This window comes from Simochromis diagramma, unplaced genomic scaffold (genome assembly GCF_900408965.1).
Source record: "Simochromis diagramma unplaced genomic scaffold, fSimDia1.1 OVJJ01000320.1, whole genome shotgun sequence".
Classification (NCBI taxonomy): Eukaryota; Metazoa; Chordata; class Actinopteri; order Cichliformes; family Cichlidae; genus Simochromis; species Simochromis diagramma.
Genome location: NW_024386773.1, coordinates 7,429,058 through 7,455,933, shown reverse-complemented (window position 1 = coordinate 7,455,933; position 26,876 = coordinate 7,429,058). Strand labels below are relative to the sequence as shown.

The window sequence follows — 26,876 nt, the reverse complement described above, 5'->3', positions numbered from 1 at the left end:
GAGATTAAACAAGATAAAACTCATCTAAAAAGGGAACAATGGCTGATTTATGATCAAATTCTTTAGGATTTTATGGCTCTCAACATATTCCAGAAGCAAACAAAGCAGATTTAAGTGGTTACGCTGAGTTCATAAGATTTTTGTAAGGGTGCAGTCTTTGCGCCAATTGGTTAGCTCTTTGGTAACTTTTTGGGGAATTTCTGCTTCTATCTACAGTAATAGCCCAGTAGTGCAGAGCTGATAGGAAAGAGGGGAGGAAGAGCGAAGGAGCAGCAAAGGGCGACAGGTTGGACTCAAACCCGGGCTGCTGCATTTAAGCTTTATGGCATATGCTCACTGCTCAACCAGTAGGCTGAAGTGGCACTGTGGGGCTGGTTATTGACAGCAGGAGGAAAACACTACATGTTAAAAAAAGACAAACAAAGACCCAAATATCACAACTGTGGCCTTTGCTGTCATCATTAGGTTTGTCTAACTAAGCCAATGTTCACATTTACTGAACTTTTGCTACAAATCAACTGAAACCATGTCAAAGAAAACCAAGCAGCAACTTCTGGAGCTGAAACATGAAGCCAAGGCTAAAGTGCCAAAAACAAAAATTCCTCTGTGTTGTTCACTGCTGACAACCCAACTTCATAGTACTAAAAACATGTTAACAACCTAGCATAAATTGGTTGAGGCCTCTATAAAGACTTTCCCCCCTATATAACAACTTTACAGATGTTGATGTTTTAAATTAGGGATGTTAAACTCGTTTTACATTGTGGGCCACATACAGCCCAGCTTGAGCTTATGTGTGCCAGACCAGTGAAACTCCCCTTTAGGTTAGTGTAAAGTTTAATTACACATTTAATCCTTGACATATCGCAACATAAGAAAAACAAGTGTGATTTCGACAGTACATCTCAGTTTTTCTTCGTGATAAAGAAATGCTGCTGCAGTAGTAAACGAAAGTCTTTAGGCTTAAATATGGAAAATTAGAGAAAAACTTCCGGTAAGTCATTGCAGAGACTGTTCTGTAATTACAAAACAGGAACTTTTTGTTAATTCAAAGAAATGGACAAAATGGCAAAACCAAAAAATAATCACGCAATCATTCTATTTTGATGGAATCAGGCGGAAGTTTAAGACTCATTGTTTGGGCTTCAGTTTTGTTGAGCAAAATCTTCTAATTTTAAAATCTTTCATTAAGCTGAAACACAAGCTGTCTGTGCTCGAATGTTCCACCAGCTTCCTTGATTACCTCTTCAGGCTTTGTGAACATATCAGAACAGGCATATTTCAAATACGCTTAACCTAATAACAGTTTTGCAATGGCACAGGCATCCAGCCACAGCTTCACCAGCTCCAGCATCTGTTGTTGTAATTTCAGTTTAACATAGCGAGGTTTAAATGATTTAATACACTGCAAACACCAGTTTTACTTGTCTATTTGTGACTCATAAAAACACACAACCCCCTCCCCTGTAGTGATCAATCTTTTTGGTTAAAGAGTAGGTATGATGTCAGTCTGTTGAGATTTTCCTTGGTTGACTACAGTCCTAGATGTTTTCCCTGCTGGTCAGAGGACTTGTCTTTTGTAGGGTGACTGGTACATGACAAGGATCAAACCACACATCACAGTGCAGCAGAGAGCAGTATGGCCTTTAGGTCAGTTATGTCTCTCCAAGCATCTAAGGACTCTTTCTGTGACCAGCTGAGAGTCACTGATATCTACAGGAGAGCCAGTCAGACAGAACAAAGCAGAGCATCGACTGCAGAGACACTGTGGGGATATCCCCGTTTCCTCATAACCTATATAAAGAGCTTCTCTGTTGCCTCTGGAACTGAATGTAGCCAAACCGTTGAAGGATCAAATCCCAACAGAACTTCTTTTTTCTTTTTTTGTGCTGCTGTAAACCAGAATCACCTCATCTCACCTCACCTCATCAGATTCACTTAACTGCTGCACAGCCAACGCTTACCTTGGTGGATATTAGCACAGGCATAATGATGTCAAAGTGCCATGCCTGTGTCATAAATATAAATTGATTCACCTTTGACTCTATCCATCCAAATATTGTCTGAACTCGTTCACTTTCATTTCCGAGTCTGGCTTTAAGTTTTTAACACAGCCTCAGATAAAAGGTTTGTTCAAGGTCTCGCTGCAATGTCAAATCACCTCTGAATATGTAATGAATAACACTGTGCGTGTAGCACATTACACCAACAGCCTTCAGGTTTGTGCTAGTATGTACGAATCAGTGTAAATGTAACATTACTGTAAGTGTCAATCACATCTACCTTCACCGATTCTCTTTCTTGCCCTGACTCTGATACAACACGCAGCATAAATTCTGTACCAATGATCAGCAGAGGCTTATCTGATCTTGGCATAAATACTGGAAAACAGGAGACAGCTAACTGATTACGTCTATAAGTTAAATGTGCATACCAGCATCTAAAAGCTAACTATGAATAAACTTGTATACGACCAAAATAAAATGCCTTGGGTTCAATGCTTGTCTCCAGGAACCCCCACCCCAAAAAAAACCCCAAACCAAAAACGGTCTAGTCCAGGGGTAGGGAGCTCCAGGCCTCGAGAGACGGTGTCCTGCAGGTTTTAGATGTGTCCTTGATCCAACACAGCTGATTTAAATGGCTAAATTAGCTCCTCAACATGTCTTGACTAAAACCTGCAGGACACTGGCTCTCGAGGACTAACGTTCCCTACCCCTGGTGTAGTCTATATGACCATAAACCACATTTTTACACCTTGGATGTAAATTTCTCTGCAAAACTTACACAGACAAGGTCAGACATTGTCAATTTGCAGATTCTGAGGTGTTTTATGCTAATTGTTTATCAATATTTGAGTGCAATTCCTCCTGTTTCAAGTCTTAGCTTTTCATTTGAAGTCTCAGCAGGTAACTAAATACTTCCCCAAACACTGAAGACACTTAAACTTCACTATTAAACATAATAGTTAAACTATTAACTAAAACTATATATTAACAACCTAATAAAAGAACCTTCTCCGCCAGCTCACCTTTGCCTTTTCAAAGTCAAGGTCCTTGCCAATGGTGGTGAGTAGCCTGCACAGGCACTCCAAGGACTCCTCATCGTGGTTCTTGAGCAGCTTGACCACACAGTCGTGCATAATGGCCTCTGTCAACATCTTGAGCTTGAAAAGCTCGCCGATGAACTTGATGTTGCCGATTGAACGCCGCCGGGCCTTGTCCTTTGCTTCCTCAAGCTCCTCCTGAAGCCGCTCACGCTCAGTCACCTAAAGAAAACAAGGAAACATCAAAGTTTAAAAATCTTATCTTGCCAGGAATGGAATATAGTCCAAATAAAATCCAAAGTAACACTTCTGAAGTCACAGATGACATACCGATGCAGCAGAGTCCAGCTCTTTCTGTTTCCTCTCAAACACCACATCGTCCACCTTGTCTTTCTCAAACTCCTTCTGGCAGCGATTTAGCAGCAGCTTGCGAAAGTTCACTGTGGTGTTGGGTTTGTCTGTCATCTGCACTCTGAGCTGTACGCGAACAAAGTTTGTAGTAAAGAGAAATCAGAGAAAAGACAACATCCCTAAGAATCTTTTAAGACTCAAGTCAGACCAAAACAACTGAAGTAGTTTTCATGTTATACTAAAGAAAAAAAAAATTATACAAAAGCACACCAAAGCACACCCTTTTAGATGTAAAAAGTCATTTTAAACCCATTTTTATTTATATGCAATATTTACAATACTAACAATATAATAGCATAGTATAATAGTAACTTAGAATGAATATACCTACGGTATAATTTAAAGCATAACACAACCACAGCTCTGCGTCTTAATCGAGACGGTGATTGGCTTACCGTGGCGAGGCAGCGGCACATGTTTCCATAAGCCACGGAGAAGCTGGGCTCATCGATGGCCTTCTCGAAGACCAGGTCGATGACGCCTTTGAGTCTCTCCTCTGTGTCGATGGTCAGGTCTGTTACCTGCTTCATCAACTGGTTGAACTTCTGAGGCGTCAGCTTGTTCAAGATGCTCCGTACTTTCCTGAAGAGCTCCTGTAGGGAAGCCATCACGCAATCATAAATAGAACTTAATAACTCAGCTTATCAATCAGACACTGTATATTGAGTGAGTTCATTTAGTGGTAGGTTTAATTATTTAGGCGGCTAATTTTTGCTGTATTCTTTTATGTGTTATTTTGTGTGTTTTGCTGGCTGTGTATGGTATATTTGGCCCTGCCTGTGTTTTCTGAATCTCTGGATCCTCTGCGAGGCTCTCTCTCTTCAAGCCAGGCTTCCAGGCATTCTCTGCTTTTTTTAGCTGAACATCATCATTCACCACCACGTTCATGATGATCTTCCTGGGTGGAGGCCGTCGTTGCCCAATGCTCATTATCTGTGAATATAATGGAAGAAATCAAGAGAGAGTTAACATGACATGACTTAATTACATAAAAAATAATAAAAATAATAGGAAATAGGAAAAACAATAGGACACAAACAACACGACTACCAGGAGGCACTCATTGAAGTATAAATTATTCCAGCTCTGTTTAAATAGACTGCAGTGTGTCGGTGGCTACAAACCACCCAAGTATTTTCCGTGACTCTCTTTAGCATTTTTTTATTCATTTGATTGTGATTGACTTGCCAGTGGAAGTTCCTCCCATTGTTATTTTGAAAGTTCAAATGCACCTGACCAGCTAGCCCTACCACTTCCTGAATCGTGTTTTCCGTGCTGGCTAGCTTCTTGGCCAGGTTGCTATTGTGGCGATCCTCAGCTGCTTTTCCAGAGAGGATCTTATCCTGCAATCGGATGGACTCAAACACAACTAGTGACAGTTAATAGAGGACCCACAGCAGGTGGAGAGCTGGTTCCTGCCAATTATATCTCAAGATAGTGAAGTTGGAGTGTATCGAGGAATGGGAGACTCATGGGAGAGGCATCTGATTATAATGCATACTGCACTGAATCCCCACAGTAGCGGCTGAGGTTTTGTTTGCATATATACTTGTGCGTTGGCATGTTAAGCTTATATTCCGCCATTGTCATGTATTAACGTGCTAAATCAAATTACAGTCCATTACACTTCGTTTAAGAGATATTACCATTGTACTAATCAATAAATAGATATATCAATAAATCAATAAATAACACTGATTGAACACCGTACTATGATTACTAAATTTAATTACTATAATTTAAGAATGATTAATTTATCACAAAGTAATGGAGAAATAAAATATTTGCAACTAAGAAAATAAAAAACATTGTCAAATATATTATATAGATTCTAAAATATTGTATTCTTTTAACTTCTCAACATCCAGCTAACTGACAAACCACTCAGTTAGGTTACATTTTAGCCACATGCTCAACATCCATAGTTTACTTGAAGATGTTAACCTTTCTTATCGAGTCTCATATATTGATCTTGTAGCTATAGGGTTTCCGTTTTAAGATTTCCATTGTGGATACAAAACCCTGCCCTTAAGCAAATCTCTCATGGTGCAGTGAACGTTAACACAGAATGCAGACAAACGTGGGTGCAACCCAAACCTGTAAGAAACACTGTATTAACCCTATGGATTGTTAATAGGGGCACACTTGATTAGCTTAATTCAGTCTTGACAAGTGTACAACTAACTGTGTTACACTGTACACTGGAGTAGAAGCAGTGTGAGTGGGATTTTATGAATGACTGTGGCAGCTTGTGCGAGTACATGTGTGACTCACCGCAGAGCTTCGTCCTCCAGACATCTGTCTCCCAAAATCTGCGAAAGCAGGTGTGAAATCGGGTCCTCTGGAAATCACCCTGGAATCCACCGCTCGAGACGGCAGCTTGTTTTGGTTCATCTGCATGAAACACAACATACAGAACATGTCATCAAACGCACACATAGACACACATAAACACACAAGGTAACCCTAACAGCAGGGGGAGCAGTGATACCCTGGTAATCTGGTAATATTGGCAACAGGGCAAGATGAGCCTAATAAGCGTGTGTGAGTGTGTTTGTGTGTGTGGAAGGATGAATTTCTAACCCGGTAGTCACTTTTAAAGGTGGCCTCCAATAAATGACAGTCATACTACATTATCAGTCTATTGTTTATATGTTCTTCTAGCACCGGTAATAAATTATGCTCTGCTTGGTCTGCGGGCCGTACAGTAAGAAAAGTCAGAACCAGATGTGGAAGGGGAGGACAGAAGAAAGGAACGCAGGAGAGAGCGAGATAGTTGTGGGGGAGGAGAGAAGAACAAATCCAGCTCTTTGTCTTTCAGCTGTCCTTGACTTCCTCTTGACTCTTTTCCAGTGAGATTTCACTTTCTCCCACAGAGAAAATGAGACTTTGGGATTGTACCAATCAACTGTTCGCCGGCCTGGTTGTTCTTTTTTGAGAGATGGGGGAGGGGCATGTGCTCTTGACACTGCCAAGTGTGACATAATAGCAATGTGATTTTAATCAAAACAGCATTTCTGCAGGCCATATGCTCCACCCATACATATGTGTGGATCGGAGCAACAAACTAAAACAACGTCTATTGTCGCCTGTTGACATGTGGTTAAAAAAAATCCTTTTCATCCATTTCACAAAAAAAAGGTTGATTTGAAACTAATGCTACAATTAATGATTGTTTTCAGCACCATTATTTTTTAATCTTTTAAAAACAATGGCATTATGAATAATGCCCAGAGCCTGCTGTGATTTCTGTGTTTTAAGTCTGTTCTTTTTTCCTCGACCAACAGTCTAAAACCCAAATGACAATAAATGCACAACGCTTTGAACTTCACGTTTGAGAAGCTGAAACCACAATTATTTTTCAGATCAATGAGATAGAGTTGACTGTTTGGAATTAGTCTACATCATGGAGAACATTTGTTAATACCTTCAGATCAGGGGTCAGCAGCACACCTCTTCCAGCCCCTGCCGTGAGTGCAACTGTGCTTATTTTCAAATACATGCTGCTGGAGACCATCAAGACTCGTCATTCACTGGTGTAAGCTATTTAAACTCCAGTCTTTTGGATTTTTGCTGCAGTCCTTTGGTGACTTTGAAGGGAGCAGAACCACATCATATTGCATTTATTTCCTTCGTACGGTTTAGGAGAGTTGCAGATCACCCGAAAGTCCATCGATAGCGAAAAGGACAGCTCTTGCTTCAAGCACTGCCAAAGCGAGAGCTAAATTTAATACACCTCAGGACCACCATGAGCCTCCAGTTACCACACTACAGCCTGCTTTAGGAGGAGAGAAGACCATCCACTCATTTTCTTAGCTCCTCATCCAAGCAGGGGGATATGACCTGGATAAGTTACCTGTCCATCACAGCGTTAACACAGACAACCACATGCTAACATACGCACTTAATGCGAGTTTAGAAACACCAATCGACCAAGTATATTTATGGACTGTGTCGGAAGAAAAACCAACACAGGGACTTCATGCAGGCACAAATGCCACACAGCAATGCCCCAACCAACAAGGAGGCTCAAACCAAGAGCCTTCTTACTGTGAAGTGACAATACTAATAATTGCACCATCAAAGTCCTCCAACTAAAATGAGACACTGCTTTTGTTTTGTTTGCTTCTTACTGTTCTGAGGCCTGAAGACTCGCTGAGCACCTTTATAACGCACACATCAATATCCCCTCCTCAGACAAAGATGCCCAAAACCTATTATTTTTTTTGTCACTAAATGATTTAAGTGATAAGAGAGTGGTGATACATATGGGATTTTAGCTAAATGTCAGCTGAAGTCTGGTAACAAGAAGTCTTGCTCTGGGAATAAATAACAATAATGGAAAAAATAAAGGAGGGGTTTAGCCCAAGATAACAGAGATGGGCCTGTCAAGGCCACATATCTGCAAAAATAAAAAATAAAAACCTGACAACATTTTCAGCAATCTATTTATCTACACAGATGTCAGGCTGTTTAAAGCTTTATGAATTCTGCAAGACTGCTGGGCTATCTGTAGCTTACCTTGTCCAGCACCACATCGCTGATCGGTGGGAGCCCTTCAGGCTTCTGTATGCAGGCAGGCATGAACTGGAAGCCCAACAGAAACTCTCTGTTATACTGACGTTTCCCACTTGGTTCAGTCAGGTCTGGACAGCCAAGCAGGATTGAAGAGGAAAGTAAAGGGGAAAAAAAAAGGATAAACAGATATGAGAAACAGACAGAAGTGCTGAGCTTTTCATTTAGAGGCAGCTCTAAATATAGAAATATAAAGACAAATATTTTTATTTGTAAATGCAAAACTCCATCCTTTGCTCCCTGGATTTCAGTTTTGCCTTGGGTCATTTGAAAACACTGTTCACACAGACTGAGGTCCTTCTCACCTTCCATGTCTGGAGGAGCTCCAGTGGAGTTCTCCTTGTCTCCAGGGGTGGCTCCGCTGTCGCTGCTCTCCGTCTCCGAGGTGTGGCCTGCTCCGTTCCTGATTGGCTCCAACTCTGCTTCACCATTTTCCTCTGGAGCAGTGGGCTTTCCATCAGCTTCTGGACTGCTACCAGAAGCAGGAGCAGGGGTAGAGGTGAAGGCTGATGGTAGGGGTGCTGGGCTGCTGCTCAGAGGAGCTGACTGCACAGCCTGGTCTCCAGCAGGCTGATCTACTGGCTTAGATTCATCCTATGAGGAGGCAAGATTCCATTAAGGTCCAAGTGTGTTCAAATTAGGGTTAGGGTTACATTTAAACATATATTTTTAAGGTGTAATTATAACGTACTTGCAGGGCACACTTGTACATGAAAGCTTAGCTTTGAAATGGGTATTCACTGATTAAATTAAGGTCTACTTGTTTATTTTCAGGATAGACCAGTATATTAAATCTGTTGAGAGAAGCCGCTGTTCTGCAGCTCTCTCAGAAATTATTTTACAGGTTTTAACTGCCCCCACCCCCTCAAAAAAATACATATTTACTGTAAAATAAACATCTGGAAGTCCCTTACATATTACACACTAAAACGATAGTTCATAAAAAAAAGAAAATGTAAAAACTGAAGCACAACATGCTGCTTTTAACAGACTGCAACAAATGGTGACAGAGTTCAAAGACATCCTGCTGGTATCATTTATTTCCCCTTTACTCTGTCCCCAGAGTCATTTAACTAGAATTTGAATAGCCCAGTGCTTTTAGCAGTCCTCATCGTGGAGACTCAAACGCCATCTATGCACATAAACAGCACAACAGGAAACACTGAACTTCCTCTGAGTAATACAGCAGAACAATTAAAATACAAATACAGTCTACCATCAACTCAACTATAATACTTGTATTATAATATAAATTCCCATCGGTTATTATATAAGGATGTAACCTTTTTACTTTTGGCTGATGTATGGGAAAAGCTTGTTTAGTAAACAACCCGCTGTATTCTTCACCTTTCTTTTGGCTAGTTATGCAGTCTTAGGGAATAACAGCACATTTCACCCAGACAATATATCTCATTTCACTAGTGTGATTGCTGCATGCAGAACCCAAACAACATTAAGCGGTTCAGCTGAACTTGGCCAAGGTATGCATGCAGTGTGACTGCTATTCATGAGAATGGGACTCATATGCTTTAACAGCTACCTTCATCAAAGTTTACAAATCTAGAACAAGGTGTGTCACCAATTCTAAAAATTGCCTAAAATCAACCTCACCGTGCTCTTAAAAAACCTTGGCCATGAAAGAAAAGGAGCAAGGGTGCCAGACAAAAGTTTAGATGTAGAAACAAACTGAAGCGTACTCAGACAGCTTAGTGCAGTGTGAGCACAGCCCAGCAGGTGGCAGGGGAAGGGAAAACAACAATGCTAGGACATGGTACAAGACAGCTACACACAGGGTATAACCTTCATCAGAGACCTAAAAAAAATTCAAATCAAACAATGCCAAAGGTGTGGAGATATTTTCTGAAACACCACTTATACATGGCAGGGAAACACCACTCTGAAACACCACAAAATTTTTAGTCAGTGTAAAGGGTTTCCTCTTTTTTTTCCCCTCTTTTACTCTTTGTGTTTAAGATAAGATAAGATAATCTTTATTAGTCCCACATGTGGGAAATTTGTTTGTCTCCTAGTGTGCTTTGTGTATACGATACTAATGTGTCTGTTACTAAACCTTCTATTTTTACATATAAACTTCTGGCTTCCAGCACTGAGATGAGCTGAGAACAGAAACACATAATGAACTTTTTTAGGCTTATTTATTATCTACACTCCTAAGGTTTTATGTTTAAAACCTCTCTGTGTGACTTTTTGTTTTTTTGCATAAAACGGCTCAAAACCTGTTCAGCATAGACTAAAAATAAGCCATTTAAAGCCCTTTATTTGTTGGCCAGTATTTGGCGGTGTTAGAACTCCGCCACAGCAACAAGCCTGTGCAAAACCATAAAAGAAAGGAAACGAGAGTGGAACGGAGATGGTTTTACATGCAGTGGACTGGCTGAGCAGTGGAGATGATGGATAACTCCTTGCTGACGATAACAACACCCCAAAGTCATTTATGTCTGCTTCCCTAACCACACATGTGGAAACATTTTCCACTTGAACTTTTGCCCAAATTGTGCCTTTCCTCCTCTCTCCCTCTCACATTCCTGTAACACTTTGCAGGACTACTCCAAAATGAATTAAGACAAAATAAAAACTATTTCGGAGAAAAAAAAAGATATCACAGTATCTCAAAAAATTATCGATTGTTTATTCGTCCACAGACTATAAGCCACTTCTCTCCAGAGGCTAATAAAAAATAATCTACAATTTGATGTCAAGCTCAATACCTAGGTTTTCTTTCCTCTCTTCATCCTGAATTATGAGTTAAGAGGCCAACTTCTTACCTCATCCATATTTTGAGGTGCATCTCCAGTAGAGGTCCCTTCATTTGGTTTTCTCCAGGTCTTTGGTATTGCAGAAGCAGTCTGATTAACTACAGGGAAACAGAAACGCAGGAACTTAAGATCACTTGCAGCCAGTCAGTAAACAAGCAAGTCATGAGGGATTTAAAAGGTAAATTTGATTTAGTAAGAATGATGGCAAGAAAAGCATCTTTTTACTCAAGTTACAAACCCATTATGTTTTATCAAACTATCAATCAATGCTCCATTTCAGACAGTTTTTACTACTGTCTCTATGATTTCAATGAGAGGAGTTGTCCTTAATATGGCTCTAACCTTCAGTTTGAATATTTTGACAACCAGAAGAAAACTGAGTTAAAGGGAGACGGGTTAAATTTGCTTATTTCAGCTAAAGGTCTGCATCCAGATCCAGTTAAAACAAACAAAATTCATAGAGAGAAATGAAAATAAAAGGTCGACATTCAGTGGGTGCAATGCCGAGACATGACCCTCAGTTTATTCAGCCACTCAAAATGAATGAAGATTTCATAAAAAGCCCGTGTTCGCTACCAAACAAGTAGAAACAAGAAAATGTAAAAAATATTTCCTCTAATTTCCATGACTTGACTTCCTTTCCTTTTCCTGTGTTATGTTTTGTTTGATTGTGGACTACTGAGGATCAGCTATTTTAGCACAGTGTTTGAAAAGAGATTATCTGCAAAAACGTGCCTTATGGATGTGCCCAACAGGACCACTTAATTCAGCTATTTATGTATAACATCATAAAATAGTAATGGACTCATAAAACAGCCACTCATTGGCTTGTCACTGCCACTTAGTTTATAGCACGCTTTTAAAATGCCACATGCAATCAAGAACTTAAACGAACTCAGTACCCGTAATAGGACTCTTCCTGGTGAGTGCTTGTTGCTGGGACTCTGTTTTGCTGTCAGTAACACCAACGTGTGCCTCTGCCCCTCCTCTAGAGATGAGGTCTTTAGTGTCTAAGGACTTGCTCAGCTCATCAGCCTCCGCTGTGGCCTGCACTAGAGGCGGAAGGCCAGGAGGGAGCATAACTGGCAGAGTTGGGACGGGGCTTGAGGTCAGGGTGACTGGCACCACAGCCACAGGTGCCATAGGGGAGAGCGTAGCAGCAATGGGCACCTCTGGCCTCACATCAGAGGGCAACGTTTGAGAGGAGGAGAGCTCTCTGTAAGCAGGAGCAGATGCCTGGGGCTGGAGAGAAGGCTCATGAGCTTGAGTGTCCAGCTCAGTCCCAGAGTCTGCAAGGCCGTTCAAAGCCTTGGGAGCCAGCGATGGAGAGGCAGCTAAAGTTCGTGGGGCATCTAAAAGAGGCTTGTCTGTGTTGGGCATCTGAGGTGGTGCCGAAGAGGGCTTGCTCTCCCCAGCAGAGGAGGAGGCGCTGTGAGAAGATGCTGAAGTAGTGGACTCCCTGGCTGAGGGACGTTCACTAGTGTTGGCGACTGCAACTGGGAGAGTGACGGGGCGTGCCAGAGAAGCAGTGAAGGGAAGCTCGGGCTCGGGAGCAGGAGAGGGCTCAGATGCAGGAGTGTTGGCCTCCAGTCTCTCCAAGGGAGCGTCAGGCTGCACAAGCCCAGGTGAGGAAGACTTCTGGGCAACTGGCTCCAATTTTGGCAAGTCATCTAAGAGGAGGAAGGAAAATGATTTCAGAATGCAGTTAGCAAAGCTCAAGGTTTTTCCAATCAGAATCATGTATTAACACGCCTTTGTGTTAAAACATTACCAAATAAATAAATTAAAAAACAAACCAGAGCGACCAAAGTTCAACCATTTGCACAAGATATTGTTAACAGAGAAATTCCCGTGAAAGCTTGTCAAATCTTACAGGTATTTACAGGAAGAGCAGGAGGCACTGTTGATTCAATACTCATTTGAATGTGAAATGAAAGTGAAAGCACTCAATGTGCAATGTCAAAGTGATCTTTAAAATATCTGAAAATCACCAAAAGAAATACAGCTAGAGGGAAACACTGGTTGCTGTTATGCATGAAACAGTAAAATCATTGATTCATCAATTACATTACTTTAGTATTTTTTGAGCACCTAATGGCATGTTTTTACCATATGTACATACCTATAGTTACATATGCATGTATGTATTATGTAGTGTAATAGGATTGGGCCCCTATGTGTTGGGGAGTTTTAGATGACATTTAAGGACAAAAGAAGCGTTTGGGGCAGACCTGGCCCTGGTTTGGTGTCTGAAGCCACAGCTGTCAACGGCTGCTGTGGCTGCTGGGGCTGTTGAGACTGTTGGGACTGCGGTGGTTGTGGTGACTCCAACGTGTAGCTTCCAGGATGGGTTTGCTGTTGCGGAGGAGGCTGAGGCTGCGACTGCTGCTGCTGCTGCTCCGGAGTCTGGCTGCTGCTCGGCTGCTGCGATTTGAGGTAGAAAATGTGAGGATAATGAGGGTGCGGCCATAAAAACTAGCAACACAGAAAACCAGAAAGAGAGGCACAAAGATGCAGGCAAGCACGCACACAAACAAATAAACAAGCCCAAATGCAGAATTAAGCAAAAATAAGGAGTCCAACGAGGTAGAATAAGAGGAGAGATGAAAGACAAGACAGGAGAAACAGAAAGACGGAGAATGAGGGATGGCGAGAGGAAGGGCAGGAGGAGAGGAGAAGATCAGGACGATGCGGAATTAAAGCACAGCGAAAAGGGGGTAGATGCATTAAAAATGAAATTGGGAGGGGGCACAAAAAGACAGAGAAAAAGAGGAAAGACACTGTTAACATCCACAGAAGGACACAGGGAGGAAGAAGTCCTAACATCCCTCTCAGAATTCAGAATCCAGGGAATCTGTCTCATTTGGGCTTTTCTTTTTACCATTTATTAAAATGTGTCAATAGAATTAGAACACTAGATTTTCCATATAAAACAAGGGCTACTTTTCGTTTTTTATAAAGCAGCAGTATGAGTAGTCGGCGATGTAAAGATCAGGAATGGGTACCAACACATTTCCATATTTATCTAAGCACGATGCCAAACAAATTCAATTTTTTATTTTGTCTGTTTGTGCAAGAATAGATTGAACAGAGTTAGTAGAATCTGCAACCTGAGTGGATTCTGAGGAAGGAGTAGGAGTATAAAGAAATTACATATGCAATCTACTGTAAAAGGTAGTGAATGAACAGAAACAGTGAAAGGAAGAAAAGCAGGTGTAAGATTAACAAGAGCTGTTAAACAAGATTACAACAAACTTACTTATTGCTATGAGACTATCACATGCAGAGTGATATTTACAAGTTATGAACCACCTCCATATCTACACATACTGTATGTGGCATTTGATAATAATCTAACTTGGTTATTATCTTTATGTGAGCTTTTGAGCTTTTATGCTCCCAGAAACAGGCTAAGAAACCAAGGGAATGAACATAATGAATGTGCAAAGATTTACTTTTAAATATTGGCCCTGATTAAAATACAACAGGCATGTAACATTCTAGGCTGAAAGCCCTCATTAATTTCTTATGATAGGGCAAGATGGCTGAATAAACTGATCCTGTCTGACACACACAGTGGCAGAGAGGAGATTAGAGCAGAGAGCTCACACTGCAACCAAGCAATATGAAACCTTCCACCTCTCTAAATACTTCTACGTAACTACTGCAGGTGAGAGGTGAGTGAGGGTATTCCAGAGTAAGCCATACCTGTGGTGGGGTTGGTGTAGAGGAGGGGGGGCCGACAGGAGGCGTTGAATTCCTGCTCCCTGAACCCCCTGCCATGATCTCCTCTGTGATATCCTTGCCACCCTGATTGGGGTCACGGATACGGATCTGGGAGGACAATGGCACAAAAGAAGAAGAAAAAAAAAAAAAAATCAGACCTTACTAAAGCACTCAAGTCTTACAGCAATCCTGCATCAGCAGTAGATGATGTATTTTATCAGCTAAGAAAGGAAGGAATCAGACTTGGAGGGAATCTCACACTCAAATTGGCTGTAAATGATGATATAATGACCAGCTTTTAATTCAACAAATACACGTATGTTGTACACGCTAGAAAAATTGTTATATCGGTAATATCTGGTACTTTTCAACATAATTCTCGCTGGACAAGTCAACCATCAAAAGTTGGGTGGACTGAACTTCTACACAAACACACGAGAGACGAGGGAAACTAAGGCTACGTTCACACTGCAGGTCTTAATGCTCAATTCAGATTTTTTGATCAAATCCAATTTTTTTGTCTGCTTGTTCACACTACGAATAAAATGTGACAGCAAACGCACTCTAGTGTGAACCGTCAAAGCGGCCCGCATGCGCAAAAGAAGACGTCACACACAACGCGCTCTGTTTAGACCCAGACCAAACAGTATTGTTTGACTGATGGCCTTAATATAAAGACTTGTTTCGGACTTTACGTTTCCCAATTTGCTTTAAGTTATAAAGTTATTTTGTTATTTACATATGGCCTAATAATTATCCTTATTGCTGTTTTAGAGAGGAGCAGTGCTTCAAGGATAGTTTCAGATTACTGTCAGAATCTGCAGGTTATACAGGACAAATAAAATGGTCACGTTTCTCCAACGTTGTCTTCCCAACAGTTTCACTGACATCTACACGGGATGGCCAGGAAACGCTTGCGATGTCTTATTGGGCGCTTCTCCAGCGCTGATAATTGGCATCTGTCTTGTGTCAGTGACGTAAAAGACGGATTTAATGCGACATGACCGTTCAAACAGCAGTCGCTTTCTGAAACATCAGATGTGTATCCGATTCAGTACCACATATGAAAGTGACCCAGATCGGATTTGAAAATATCGGATTTGTGCTGTTCACACTGTCGTACCATGATCGGGTATGGGTCGCATAGGGTCAAAAAAAATCGGATTTGATGCGCTTTCGCCTGCAGTGTGAACATAGCCTAAGAAACAGTGAGGAGTTCCTTTCCAACTTTCCACCATGAAGAGAAAACGCACCTTCTTTACATATAGGAATGAATGAATTACCTTAATTACCTTAAATTAAAACACAATTAAGTAGGAACAGTAGACCAAAAGGACACAACTACTTGCTTAGGGATAGAAGTGTTTCCTTAATAAAAAATAAAAAAAATACCCAGGCTTAGGACCAGTCTGGAGTCAACCTGAAAATCCAAGTGATCTTTGCATTTGCAAATGATGATTTAATTGATTAAGAGGAAAAAAGGTATGCAAATCTACCATTAGTTTTTCATGTAGGGCCAGGTAGGTTTGGACAGTTTTTCCCCTTAATGAATGAAATTATCATTTAAAAACAGCAACTCTCCAGCATGAAAAGGCACAAATTAAAAAGTCCCTTTAATGTGTGACTTCTTTTGTGTGGCTTCCTCTTGTTTTGTGTATATTCCTCTTGTTTTTATTTGTTCCTGTTGTCTTACTATTTGTATTTCCTGCACAGTTTGTGTGAGTCCCCACAATTTCACTGTACATGTAAAATGACATTAAAAGGCTATTTGATTCTATTCTATGAAGAGGAAGTATTTAGTCTAGTTATCTTTGTCTAATATTAAAACTTGCTTGATGATCTGAAACCTTTAAGTGTGACATGTGCAAAAAACTAAGAAATCAGAAAGGGGGCAAATACGATTTCACAGCACTCTATCCTCGGGGTGCCTCCCTTCCGCTACTTTACAGGATACAACGCGAGCTAATGTCATAGCTAGGGGCCAGCCAACGTCAACAAATGACCAGTTTCCAGCCCCAGAGACAAAAAATGAAGCATATCCAGCTGACAAAGAGACAAATAAATGCCACTGTAAGCATACCTAAAGGAAACAGTGTTTAGTCAAACTACAGCCTTGTCACCAGAGTGTTTTGGCCAACGCCCACCTATACAAAAGTGCGCAACAGGACGCTGATTCCAGTTTACTTAAAAGTTATAGGTGTCATTACTAACAAAGGTTTTGTAAAAGTTATACAAAATATCTTTAATATTTAAGTAAAGGATGCCCACTGAATGATGCCAGATTATTGAAGTAGTCTGTCATCTCTTTATTTGTGATAGACAATGTATCTTCTTCAAAGGCTTTGAACGAAAATCATGCAGGTGAATAAAAAAAAAAAGAAAAACAATTTCAGCCTTGGCTGGAATAATTTTCACTGTGAAATCGTTGAAATTCTTGTTTTTATGTTGTGTGAACTGACTTAGAGGTGAAATTTGTCCCAAAAAAAAAGAAAAAGAAATAAGTATTGTGTCAACTTTTCCCTTTAAAAAAATTACAGAATTAATAGGATACTTACTGTTTTCTTCTCACGCTTGGTTGGTGGAGGTTGCTGTGGTGTAGGCACTATGATAGGGGGTGACGGGGGGTAAACAGACTGTCCTGGGAAGTAGGGTGGACCAGCTGTGGGAACGGGAGCAGGGACAGAGGGTGAGACAGGTGGGTGGTACCTGAGGGGATCTGAATGAATTTGCAAGAAAAGACAAACAAGAACAGAAGAAAGGACATCTTAGTTAAACCTTACAGTCACAGCACTGTAGGCACACAAGAGAGTTAGTGAGTGTTTGTGCTACTCTGTCATTAACTGAGATTTTATGGGCACAGGACTACCACTGCATGTGTATGTGTTGCATTAGTGACTCACGATATGGGGCTGGGTACTCCCCTGGACCTGGTCCAGGATAGAAGGTGCCAGACCCTGGGGGCTGTACAGAATACTGTTGAGGAGGTCCCACGTAGGGTGTACTGGGGCGGTACTGTATAGAGGACAAAAGAGAGAGACAACCAATGAAAACAAGACATCTACTGACCGGTTTAGTCTTTTATTTTTTGGGTCCTTTTTCTTTTTTTTTATTTTTAGCATTTGTGGGAGTTTTTATGGGTTTTAATGGTCCTTTTGATGATCCTTTGAATAATCCACTGAATTCTGTCTAGACCAGTTTATTATGATCTTTTAGGAATCTTTAAGGGTTGTTCAGAGGACACGCAAAATATTTGTGCATAACACAAAGGGCAATGCTGCTGCTGGTGCGCAAACTTTATACATCTAATGTGGAGCTATGAGTATAGCTGATACTCTGCTAAAGACATAAAGACCTAGCATGTGGTTTTACTCTTAGATGCTAGTGGAATAATTCTGCATGAATTAAACTGCACAGTTCATAAATAATTCTCATTTATGTTACACTAGAGCGTGTAGTAATCCCCTTGTTCATTCTCTGTCTGAAATAAACTATTTTCCCTCCCTTTCGGATTACTTTTGGCCCACTTCTTTTCTCATTGGCTGCCATTTGCAAACAGAAGATTTCAACAGCAGGTGGGAGGGGCTTCTCTATTTTAAGCCAGAACTTTTTGGAACAGTTTGAAGCTTGGGCTTTTGGCTCTCATACCTGAAAATTTGCATTCACCGAACTTGTTATTTGAAACTTTGGGTACTTTTTATATAAGCACCCACTACTGTTATAGTATAACCATCCATTGAGTTTTACACTTCTGACTCTGTGTCATGGGGGCAGCAGTCTAACCAGAGATGCCTTCAGGTGGATACAAAGGCATTCCCAAACTAGCTGACAAATACATTCTATCTCGTGTGCTCTCGGTCAGCTCAAAGATCTTCTCCCGCATGGATGTGTCAGAAAAACGCCCTGAAAACAACTTAAGCAGCTGCTTTCAATGCAAAGGAGTAACTGCCCTACTCTGTGGAAGAGACCACATACACTTGAGAGGAGGTCACTTCTATTCGAGAGATCTCTTTCTTAACCACTACAGACTAGCACAGCTCAATTTCTTGGTACATGACAGTGTAAATATATATGACAGAAAATAACAAAAAGCACACTAGAGCCACTTAAAGCAATTGTTAATGTAATCAAAAACTTTAATCTTAAATATGACCATTCATTTTTATTGCTGGGTGCTATCTAAAATGTTTTCCTGACACTTTAAGTTTGAATAATTAAATATACAGCCACCATATAACTGGATGAGGTTGGCACAAAGAATGGAAACAGCAGAAAAACAACTAGCCTAGCTGTTTCCAAAGGTAAAAACATTTTAACACCACCTCTGAAGTGCTCTAATTTACATAGTATATATCATTTGAATTCTTATCGGAGCTTCAAATTAAAATAACACAGAAAAGTTGATTTTAATACTCTTGGTGGAAACTTTCCGATACATGTTTTTGCTGAAAAGTAAAAATAAATGTAAGGCCCAATCAGAGTTGAAGAATGGTATTGATAAATAGATAGAGCAACTATTTTAGTAGTCTTAATTGTACCTATAATGGTGACTTCTTTACCTGTGGGATGTAGTACTGTGCAGCCTGGGGGGAAGGGAAAGGCATGGGTGCCATGGTCATCATTATTGGTTGATTAGTGGGGTAGACGGCTGCCGTGGGAGCTTGTGAGCCAGGCCGTATCGAGGGCGTGTTCGTCGGGATGGTGGGCCTTGCAGGCTGCATTTGAGTCCTCTGAAAAAACTGAAGATAACAAGGCAGAAAAAATAGAGAGAGAAACAGCAGAAGACATTGAATACTACCCCAGATACAAAGTCTCATTTCAGCAGTCTGTCATGCTTTTTCTAAACTACAAGCAAGTAGACTTTTAGACCTTTACTCCAGATTTGGTTTTTATCAGCAGCTTAAAAAAGGCCAGTGACCACAACTTTCCCTGAAAGCAATGCTGCAGACAGTTCAGACTGTTTCATTAGACCCACTCTGAAAGTCAAAAACACTTTTATGTCACTTTTCCTCCAAAAATAACCAATAATCTCTTCCTTGAATTATTTACTAAACATCTCTCTGAAGTTTGGATTATATATTTTAGCTGGCAAGAAATGTGATGAATCAGATGAATATTTACATAGTGGCACCAGTCTAAATTTAGCTCACTTTACACACTCAAGTCCTTAATGTTTCATCCTGCCACAAACATCTAACCAGCAGCCTTAAAAGCACGATTAAGTCATTCAAACAGAGATGACATTTGAGTAAAAAAAAAAAAAATGCCCACAGCACAGAACTGCAATCATCCGACTCGGTCAAACCTCATGTGTACATTGCTGTCGTGATCCCGGGCAGCTTCACAATGTTTCTATTGTTAAAGTGTCCGACATGGTCACGATTGAGGTGGTGGATCATTTAGTTTAGGTCAGATCTCTTGACTCAGATCAGAATTGAGTCAAGAGACTGCTGTCATATCTTTCTCATTACAAAATTTTGTTCTAGCAATTCAGAGTGAAAAAACTAATCAAGGCACAGATGCATTAAAAGAAATAAAGATTGTTTTCTCTGTGCTTTATTTCAGTTCTGTTGTGTATGCTACTGTCTTTACACCACTTCCATTCATGAATGTAACACAATCAGGGTTAAAATATGATTTTATCACAATTCTGGTGATTTTCCTGTTTGGGAATGATGGAACCTGTTTAAATCCATCAAGCAGTCATGATGTTTCTCCTGTCAATAATATATCCTGTTGCCATTTGCTACCAAGATGAATGGGATAGATTAAACTATTTACTATAAACATTGGTGTGTTAATACATTGTTTTGAGTCAAACTTCCGGATATATTATCCGTCCCTTGTTGCCTTTTTTAATCACAGTTTTATTTGGGATTTATACACAGATGGAGATTTTCTGTGGTATGAATATTAGTAAGATCACGGTATAGCTGGATAAGCAACCTGGAGGCGAGAGATAAAACTGTTCCTCTTTTGACTGCTCATATTACAGGTTTCCACAGTATATCATCTGCCTCCATCCCACCCCAAACCTTGCATCCTCTTCTATCTCATCAACCCACTACATCCAAAAACCTCTGTGGACTTGGTGGCAGCGCCACCATCTCCAAACCATACATCATAGCAGGTCTCAATACTGTCGAGTAAAACTTCACTTTCACTCTTGCTGCGATCCTCCTGCCAGAAATCACAAGACCGGAGATAGACCTGGTTATGGTTTCCTGGAGAAGGCCCTAAAAACTTTAAGGGAAAGCAAAAGTTTCCAGTTTTTTTTACCTGGAATGTACAACTAGAAAAAAGTAAAAGCTCAGACTTTTAAGAGCCCTTAACTATGGTTTTTGTTTTGGCCAATCTCGCAGCTGTACAGAATGTGCGACACAGGCCACTGACCTGCTCGTCATGCAGAAATATGGCCTTTTCTGGTGTGTCAAAGAGAACAGAAAAACAAAACAAAAACATACAATACTCACAGTCACTCCAGCTACAGTGGCTTTTCAAATACATGTCACAATCACTTAAAAGTTAAACATCAGAGAGGGTCTGTATTTGATTAGCCCAATGAATTTAATATGCTGAAACTTTGTGTGCTGGGCCTGAAGAAAGACCACCACCAACAGCTGTGACCGACATCCAAATAAGCGGGACTCAAGCTGGGAATACCCAACCACAGTCACAGAGTGCCTCAGTGAAGAACAGAATGGAGAGCAGAATAAACAATGCTGTAAAACAGTCTAAAAATATCCAGGAGGGAAATCACCTTTAACATAATAAATCAACTTCAATGGCTTTATTGTAAATAGCTCTGTGAAAATCTGGGAAATTACCGGAAAAGTCATTATCAGTCTCTGCTGGCAAAGCAAGAGAACGAGACAGAGACAAAAAAATTCAGAACATTATTAACACAAAGGAGCTTTGTCACTTAAAAACAGGCTTAAAACAATCACTAAAACAACTCCCCCAACAAGACTGTAACCATATATACATAAATTAGTCACCTATATAACATAAAACATATTTCCAAGGCAGCAAACACATTTCTTTTCACAAAGGACAAAAAATTATCTAAAAGAACAAATACTTGGGAGGGAATATACAGTTTCTCTCTAATTGTGCATGCTGTTCATTTAACTGTGCAAGGTGATAAAGGATGAGTAATGAATGGGGAGAAAACTAAAAAATTATAAACTGAAAATTCCACTAATGATCCTCCACGGGATAAAAGACAGGACATAGGGGAAAAAATGATGATGAAAGTCCACCGTACTAAGAGTACACTGCAGTGAAGATGAAGGGGTGTATAGGGTAAAAAGTCAGGAGGGATGGGATTATTTGAGCATGATCCTCGTCATGCCATGCAGGTCTGCAGAGACTTTAGACAAAGAGGTAAATTACCTGGATGGGCCTGAATCCTCCCTTGGGTATTGAAAGCAGGAAAAAAGAGAAAAGCCAATAGGAGACCATACTGGTGAGATTTAAGTGGCCACACACATCAACAGAAAGCTGTCCCATTACTTCTATCTAAATGACACAGTACCTGGTTCGGAATCGCTTTGGCAATATATATAACTAATATATATAAAATAATCTCAGAAAATGTGATGGGTAATAATTGGGCAGTAGAGCAGGAAAGACTCAAAAGTCACAGTCAAAATGTCAGATCGATATTTCACTTGTTGCCATGTGGCACCCAATGTAACATGCACATAACTATTATTTAAACATGCATTTTTAGAAAGGGTTTCTTTGCCAATTGGGATGATTAAACCCTCGTGACAATGAAGTGGGACTTCTCTGCACCAGAGGGATCTCACTGTCACCTGAATCACTGGCTCAGCAAGAGGAGGGAGTGTTACGGGCTGCATGAACGATGAGTTTCAGACACATGTCTATATTATGGAGCAGATGGGCTTCATTTCAGTCCCCTGACCTTCATATGTTACTAGAATTGCCACCAGAGTTTAGGTGAAACCCAGGCAACAACCTCCTGGGATGAAATACGAAAACAAAGCAAAACTACCAAAAACAGCAGGCTTCACCTCAGCTAATTCAAATCACTAATCACTTTTGTACATGTTAAACAATGGCAACGATAATTATAACAGTTCTGGTGTTAATTATAGATGCAAAACAACACATGTTTCACAGTTAAAAAATGTACTCATCCTTGCAGATGATTTGCCTCGCAGTGGTTTGGTCCATTTCCTACCATTCCTTAATTCATTTAGTTTGCAAAGAAATAAACATAAAGCACATGATGTGTATGACAATGTTCTTTTCTTCTAGCCATTAATAATTTTTTTTTTTTTTGCATTTCATTAACTTCATGGTTTAAATTTTTTGCTTCAATGCAGCTACCACATAGTTAAGTAGCAGCCACTCGAATTAGTCCCCTAATACATATTTTTGACCAGTTTGTTTGGCATTTTTTTCCAATATGGTTTGTATCAGTAATTGTGCTATTTAGCACTAATTAGCAGGTATCTGTGTCTGGAGAATGCATTCGTACATTCAATAGATTCACCTTGCTAACAAAGTCCTTCTAATAATAGCGTTTCTCGCCACTGCTGTCCCTCTGGAGAATTCTCCCACAGACTTTACTTCAGGAGTACTGCGTCTCTCTCTTAACAGAACTACTTTACTGTGATACTTCTATTTTTAACATATTGCTAAAACCAACTCCTCAAACTCAAAAGAAAATGCTGAAAGTGAGTATCTTTATACCATTTAGGGTCACTGGGTTATTTAAACTTACCTAACTTTAGTTTTTAGTCTATGACAAAATATTTGAGTTAACTGAAAAAACTGAAACATTTTTTCAAACTTAGAAAACGAACTAAATTAAAAAATATAGAGGAAATGTCCTTAATTTTCATCTTTTGGATTTGGTTTGGTCAAATTTATCAACACAACCAGCCTGAGGAGACTTTGGTGCATGTTTAATGAGATTTAAGATATCTGCATGACAGCGAGTCAACTGCTTTCAAAGTGCTGTCATTATGTCGTATTATCTTTTCTGATTTTCCTAAATCTTGTCCCTGAGAAAAAACCCTTGTATGATGATTTTAAAAAAAATATAACTAAAACTAATGAATTTTAAACAAACTCATACTAATAAAAACTAAACTGAAATTATCAAATTAAATCTGGAGTGTAAGAGAACCCATGCAGGCACAGGGAGAACATAAAAACTCAAAGGTCCACACAGAAAGCTCCCAGGAGCCAATGGATTTAAACTCAGGACCTTCTTGCTATGAGATCAACGTGCTTCACAGCTCAAATCTAATAAATAAATAATACAAATAAAACCTTTGATTTTTGAAAATTCAGGTTTACAGAGTCATTTACAGTGAGAAACTCTCAAGCAAACAAATGTTTACTTTAGTGGTAACTAATCTCCAATAACTCTGCTCTTTTAGTTCTCACACATACAGACAGAAGTTGTGCTGAAAATCATAACAGCAAGTAAAAATCATGCTTACTTGTAGACAGACTTATCTTCTGACCAAATAAATGTTTGGATCTCTATGCTCACTTTACAGTGCATTGAGTGTGTTTCACTAAAACAATAGCTGTTTTCTCTGTTGGTATAAAAGGCCACTGTTTGTCTCCTTCTTCTTTCCGATTCCACTTCCGTGGTGGCACAAGAAATTTCAGCACCAATTTGTGACAGCCAGAGCATGCACTTGTTTATGTGTGCGTGCGTCTGTGTTTGTGCCAGTAAACACGCCGGTTCCACTTTGATACCATCCTATTAATAGACTATATAAAATTTGTCTACACTGAAGCAACCAGAAGGTGAGGATGTTACACAGCAAGTGACAGGGGGCACATCTTGTGGACCAGTGGGTGTGAATAACACATCAACCTCATAAACGGGCAGCTGCATGAATCATAGTGGTGTGAATCAACAAACACAAAGATAACAGCAGGCCACATGGATTGAATGTCAGGACCCAGACATGTCTAAGACTCTTAGCATCCACAAGGTAATACACAAACACCATCATAAATCCCAAACTGCAAGACATGAACACATCAACATGCCTCCTATTGACTTTGGTTTACACAGTGTCTACAGTCTAACAGGATCCACAGTGTTATTTACACAGGTATCAGCTATCACCACAGGAAGATGGGGCCAATCCACACACAATTTTTCTAGGCTCTTTTCTTGACTGCAGCCTACCTGACCACTACCTTGTCTTAACACTGAAAAAGAAGTTAAAAAAGCAATATCTTGGTATTTATAGTGGGAACGAATTCCAAAAATATGACAGATTTAGCCATATGAGCATGTAATGTTCCCATTTCTGTTTTTAGGAAATATATTCTATCCAAGAGCTTAGGTGGAATATCATAATTGTCCTGTTTGCATTAACAAAACTGGAGAAATGCCTTAAAACTAAGGTAAAGATTATCACAATAATTCTCTACTATGAAATTAGTAATTTGGTGCCAGATTGATGTCTGCTCCAAAGAAGAGCAAGAATTGACATGCACCTCGGATTACCTGTTTGATTAACAAATTAATTTTAAAAAGTAGGCCCATTCAATTTCACTAATAACACTAAAAGTCGTACAACTGCTGTTTAAGGGCACTTGAGTGGAAGAGTGAATACTTTAAACATAATGTGTACTCAATCCAAACTATAAAAACTAAAAAAATTGTCTCCCATTCAATTAGAAATAAAATAATGGATACTCAAAGTGTCAAATGAAATGATTCAAAAGAGACACTTGGCTTAGGCCGCAGTCACACGGGCCCACACCCAATCATCTGGCCACCACAGGTCACTATGGAAAAATGTATATTTCCTGACCAATTGCTGAATGGTTGCTGGTGAAACTGGTTACAAAGAGGTATACAGTGCTGTACTGAAACCCCCCTTGCGGATGCTTTGGTTGCTGGCAGACTGCTGCAGCTGAGCATGGTTTGCGTGGAAGACCCTGACTTGTCTGCAAAGACTCGCCTACTACAGTAAAGCGTAAAACTGAGAACGTTTGCTTTCAAAGTCAAAGCTGAGCTCTCTGGAATGTTTTGACTCAGAACTTTTACCCTGAAGACCAACATTCTCCATTTCCAGTTTTACTACCACTTATTGTTGCTTGGTTATCTAAGGAGCTTGGAAAGAAAGCAACTAGACTTTGTTAAGTTTCTTGAAGATGTTTCACCTCTCATCCCAGAAGCTTCTTCAGTTCTAAAACCAAATGGTGGAGAGTCCCAGGTATTTAAACCCTAGTGGGAGTTGCCCCTTAAGAGGGTCATTGACCTAGTATTGATCATTACCAGCAGAGGTTTCAGGTGAAACCACTGTCAGACCTTGCCTCACCCTGTCACGTGACATATTGTGATCACCTGATGCAAGACATGAGTGGGCGTTAAGGCAAAACTGCATTGTAGGTGGCAGACAGTTGGTGTGGTAAGCCACCTCCTCTGTTCAAGGATGGTTTTTCACAGTAGACAGCTTCTTTCACTCCTCTTTCAACCAATCAGCCTTCTCTGTCTCTATTCTATTCAGTTCTCTTCTAAAATTGCTGAGCCTTTTCCTATCGAGATGGCTCTTCCATGTTGTGCCATGGGTTTATAGAGTGGCTGTTTGGTTTCCCCAAGTAAGCCAAGAAGGATAACAGCAGCTCTATGATAAAATTGTATGAACCAACAAAACATCTCCATCAAAGTTATGAAAAGAGGAAAATGTAGAACTTATAAACCAAAGCTTGCCAACGTGGTTATATATGGCTGCTAACAGCGCTCTCACACTGGCATTTATTGATGATTTCACTGCTGATGGAAGCAACCAGATGAATGCAGAGGTATACAAAAGCAGTCTGTGTTCTCAGACACAAAGCGTCTGATGACGACTTTATGCCCGAGACTTCAAGCAGTCGTTGACTGAAAAGCATTTGCCGCAAACCGTTAAGTATGAGAATTTTGTCTGACTTGATGAGTTTCACTCTGATTACTTTTAAACACCTAAACTTTAATAACTGATTTAAAAGGTCATCATCTACCACACAGTCCTTTCTGTATTGATATCAACCTAAATTGTAAATTTGAATGCAGTGTCCAATATTTCTATTTTAAATTGAAGGTGCTAAAACAAAGTGGCTAAACACAATTCCTAATTTAAAGCATAAGGTAAAACAAAAATTAATATGCAGACAGAATCGCTTTCAAAACTGTCAATATAATGAATAACAGTGGTTGGTCTGTACTCTTCTCTAGACTATGTGTGTTTGAGAAAATACGAAACTGAATAAATTAACCAATTTATATAATTTAAAAAGCATGAAATGTCAAGGTTTCTTGCAAAATCTTGTGCAAAACACCCTACTTTTTCCAC

The 26,876-nt window shown here is 40.0% G+C and overlaps 1 protein-coding gene across 10 annotated transcripts in view; it reads right to left on the bottom strand.

Moving 5' to 3' along the window:
• eif4g3a (eukaryotic translation initiation factor 4 gamma, 3a) overlaps positions 1–26,876 on the bottom strand; it is a 65,783-nt gene that overhangs the window by 14,407 nt on the left and 24,500 nt on the right. For 4 of the 10 annotated variants that reach the window (XM_040005701.1, XM_040005709.1, XM_040005776.1 and 1 more), the window contains 15 exons: positions 21,925–21,945; positions 19,089–19,268; positions 17,433–17,544; positions 17,088–17,248; positions 14,515–14,640; positions 13,038–13,281; positions 11,709–12,476; positions 10,816–10,904; positions 8,335–8,623; positions 7,976–8,100; positions 5,729–5,848; positions 4,232–4,387; positions 3,850–4,047; positions 3,374–3,520; positions 3,029–3,265 (listed from right to left, as the gene is read on the bottom strand). In XM_040005701.1, coding sequence (XP_039861635.1) covers positions 3,029–3,265; positions 3,374–3,520; positions 3,850–4,047; positions 4,232–4,387; positions 5,729–5,848; positions 7,976–8,100; positions 8,335–8,623; positions 10,816–10,904; positions 11,709–12,476; positions 13,038–13,281; positions 14,515–14,640; positions 17,088–17,248; positions 17,433–17,544; positions 19,089–19,268; positions 21,925–21,945 — 2,973 coding nt within the window. The remainder of the gene's footprint in view (positions 1–3,028; positions 3,266–3,373; positions 3,521–3,849; positions 4,048–4,231; positions 4,388–5,728; positions 5,849–7,975; positions 8,101–8,334; positions 8,624–10,815; positions 10,905–11,708; positions 12,477–13,037; positions 13,282–14,514; positions 14,641–17,087; positions 17,249–17,432; positions 17,545–19,088; positions 19,269–21,924; positions 21,946–26,876) is intronic. The other 6 variants (XM_040005716.1, XM_040005746.1, XM_040005755.1 and 3 more) reach the window with 5 other exon arrangements.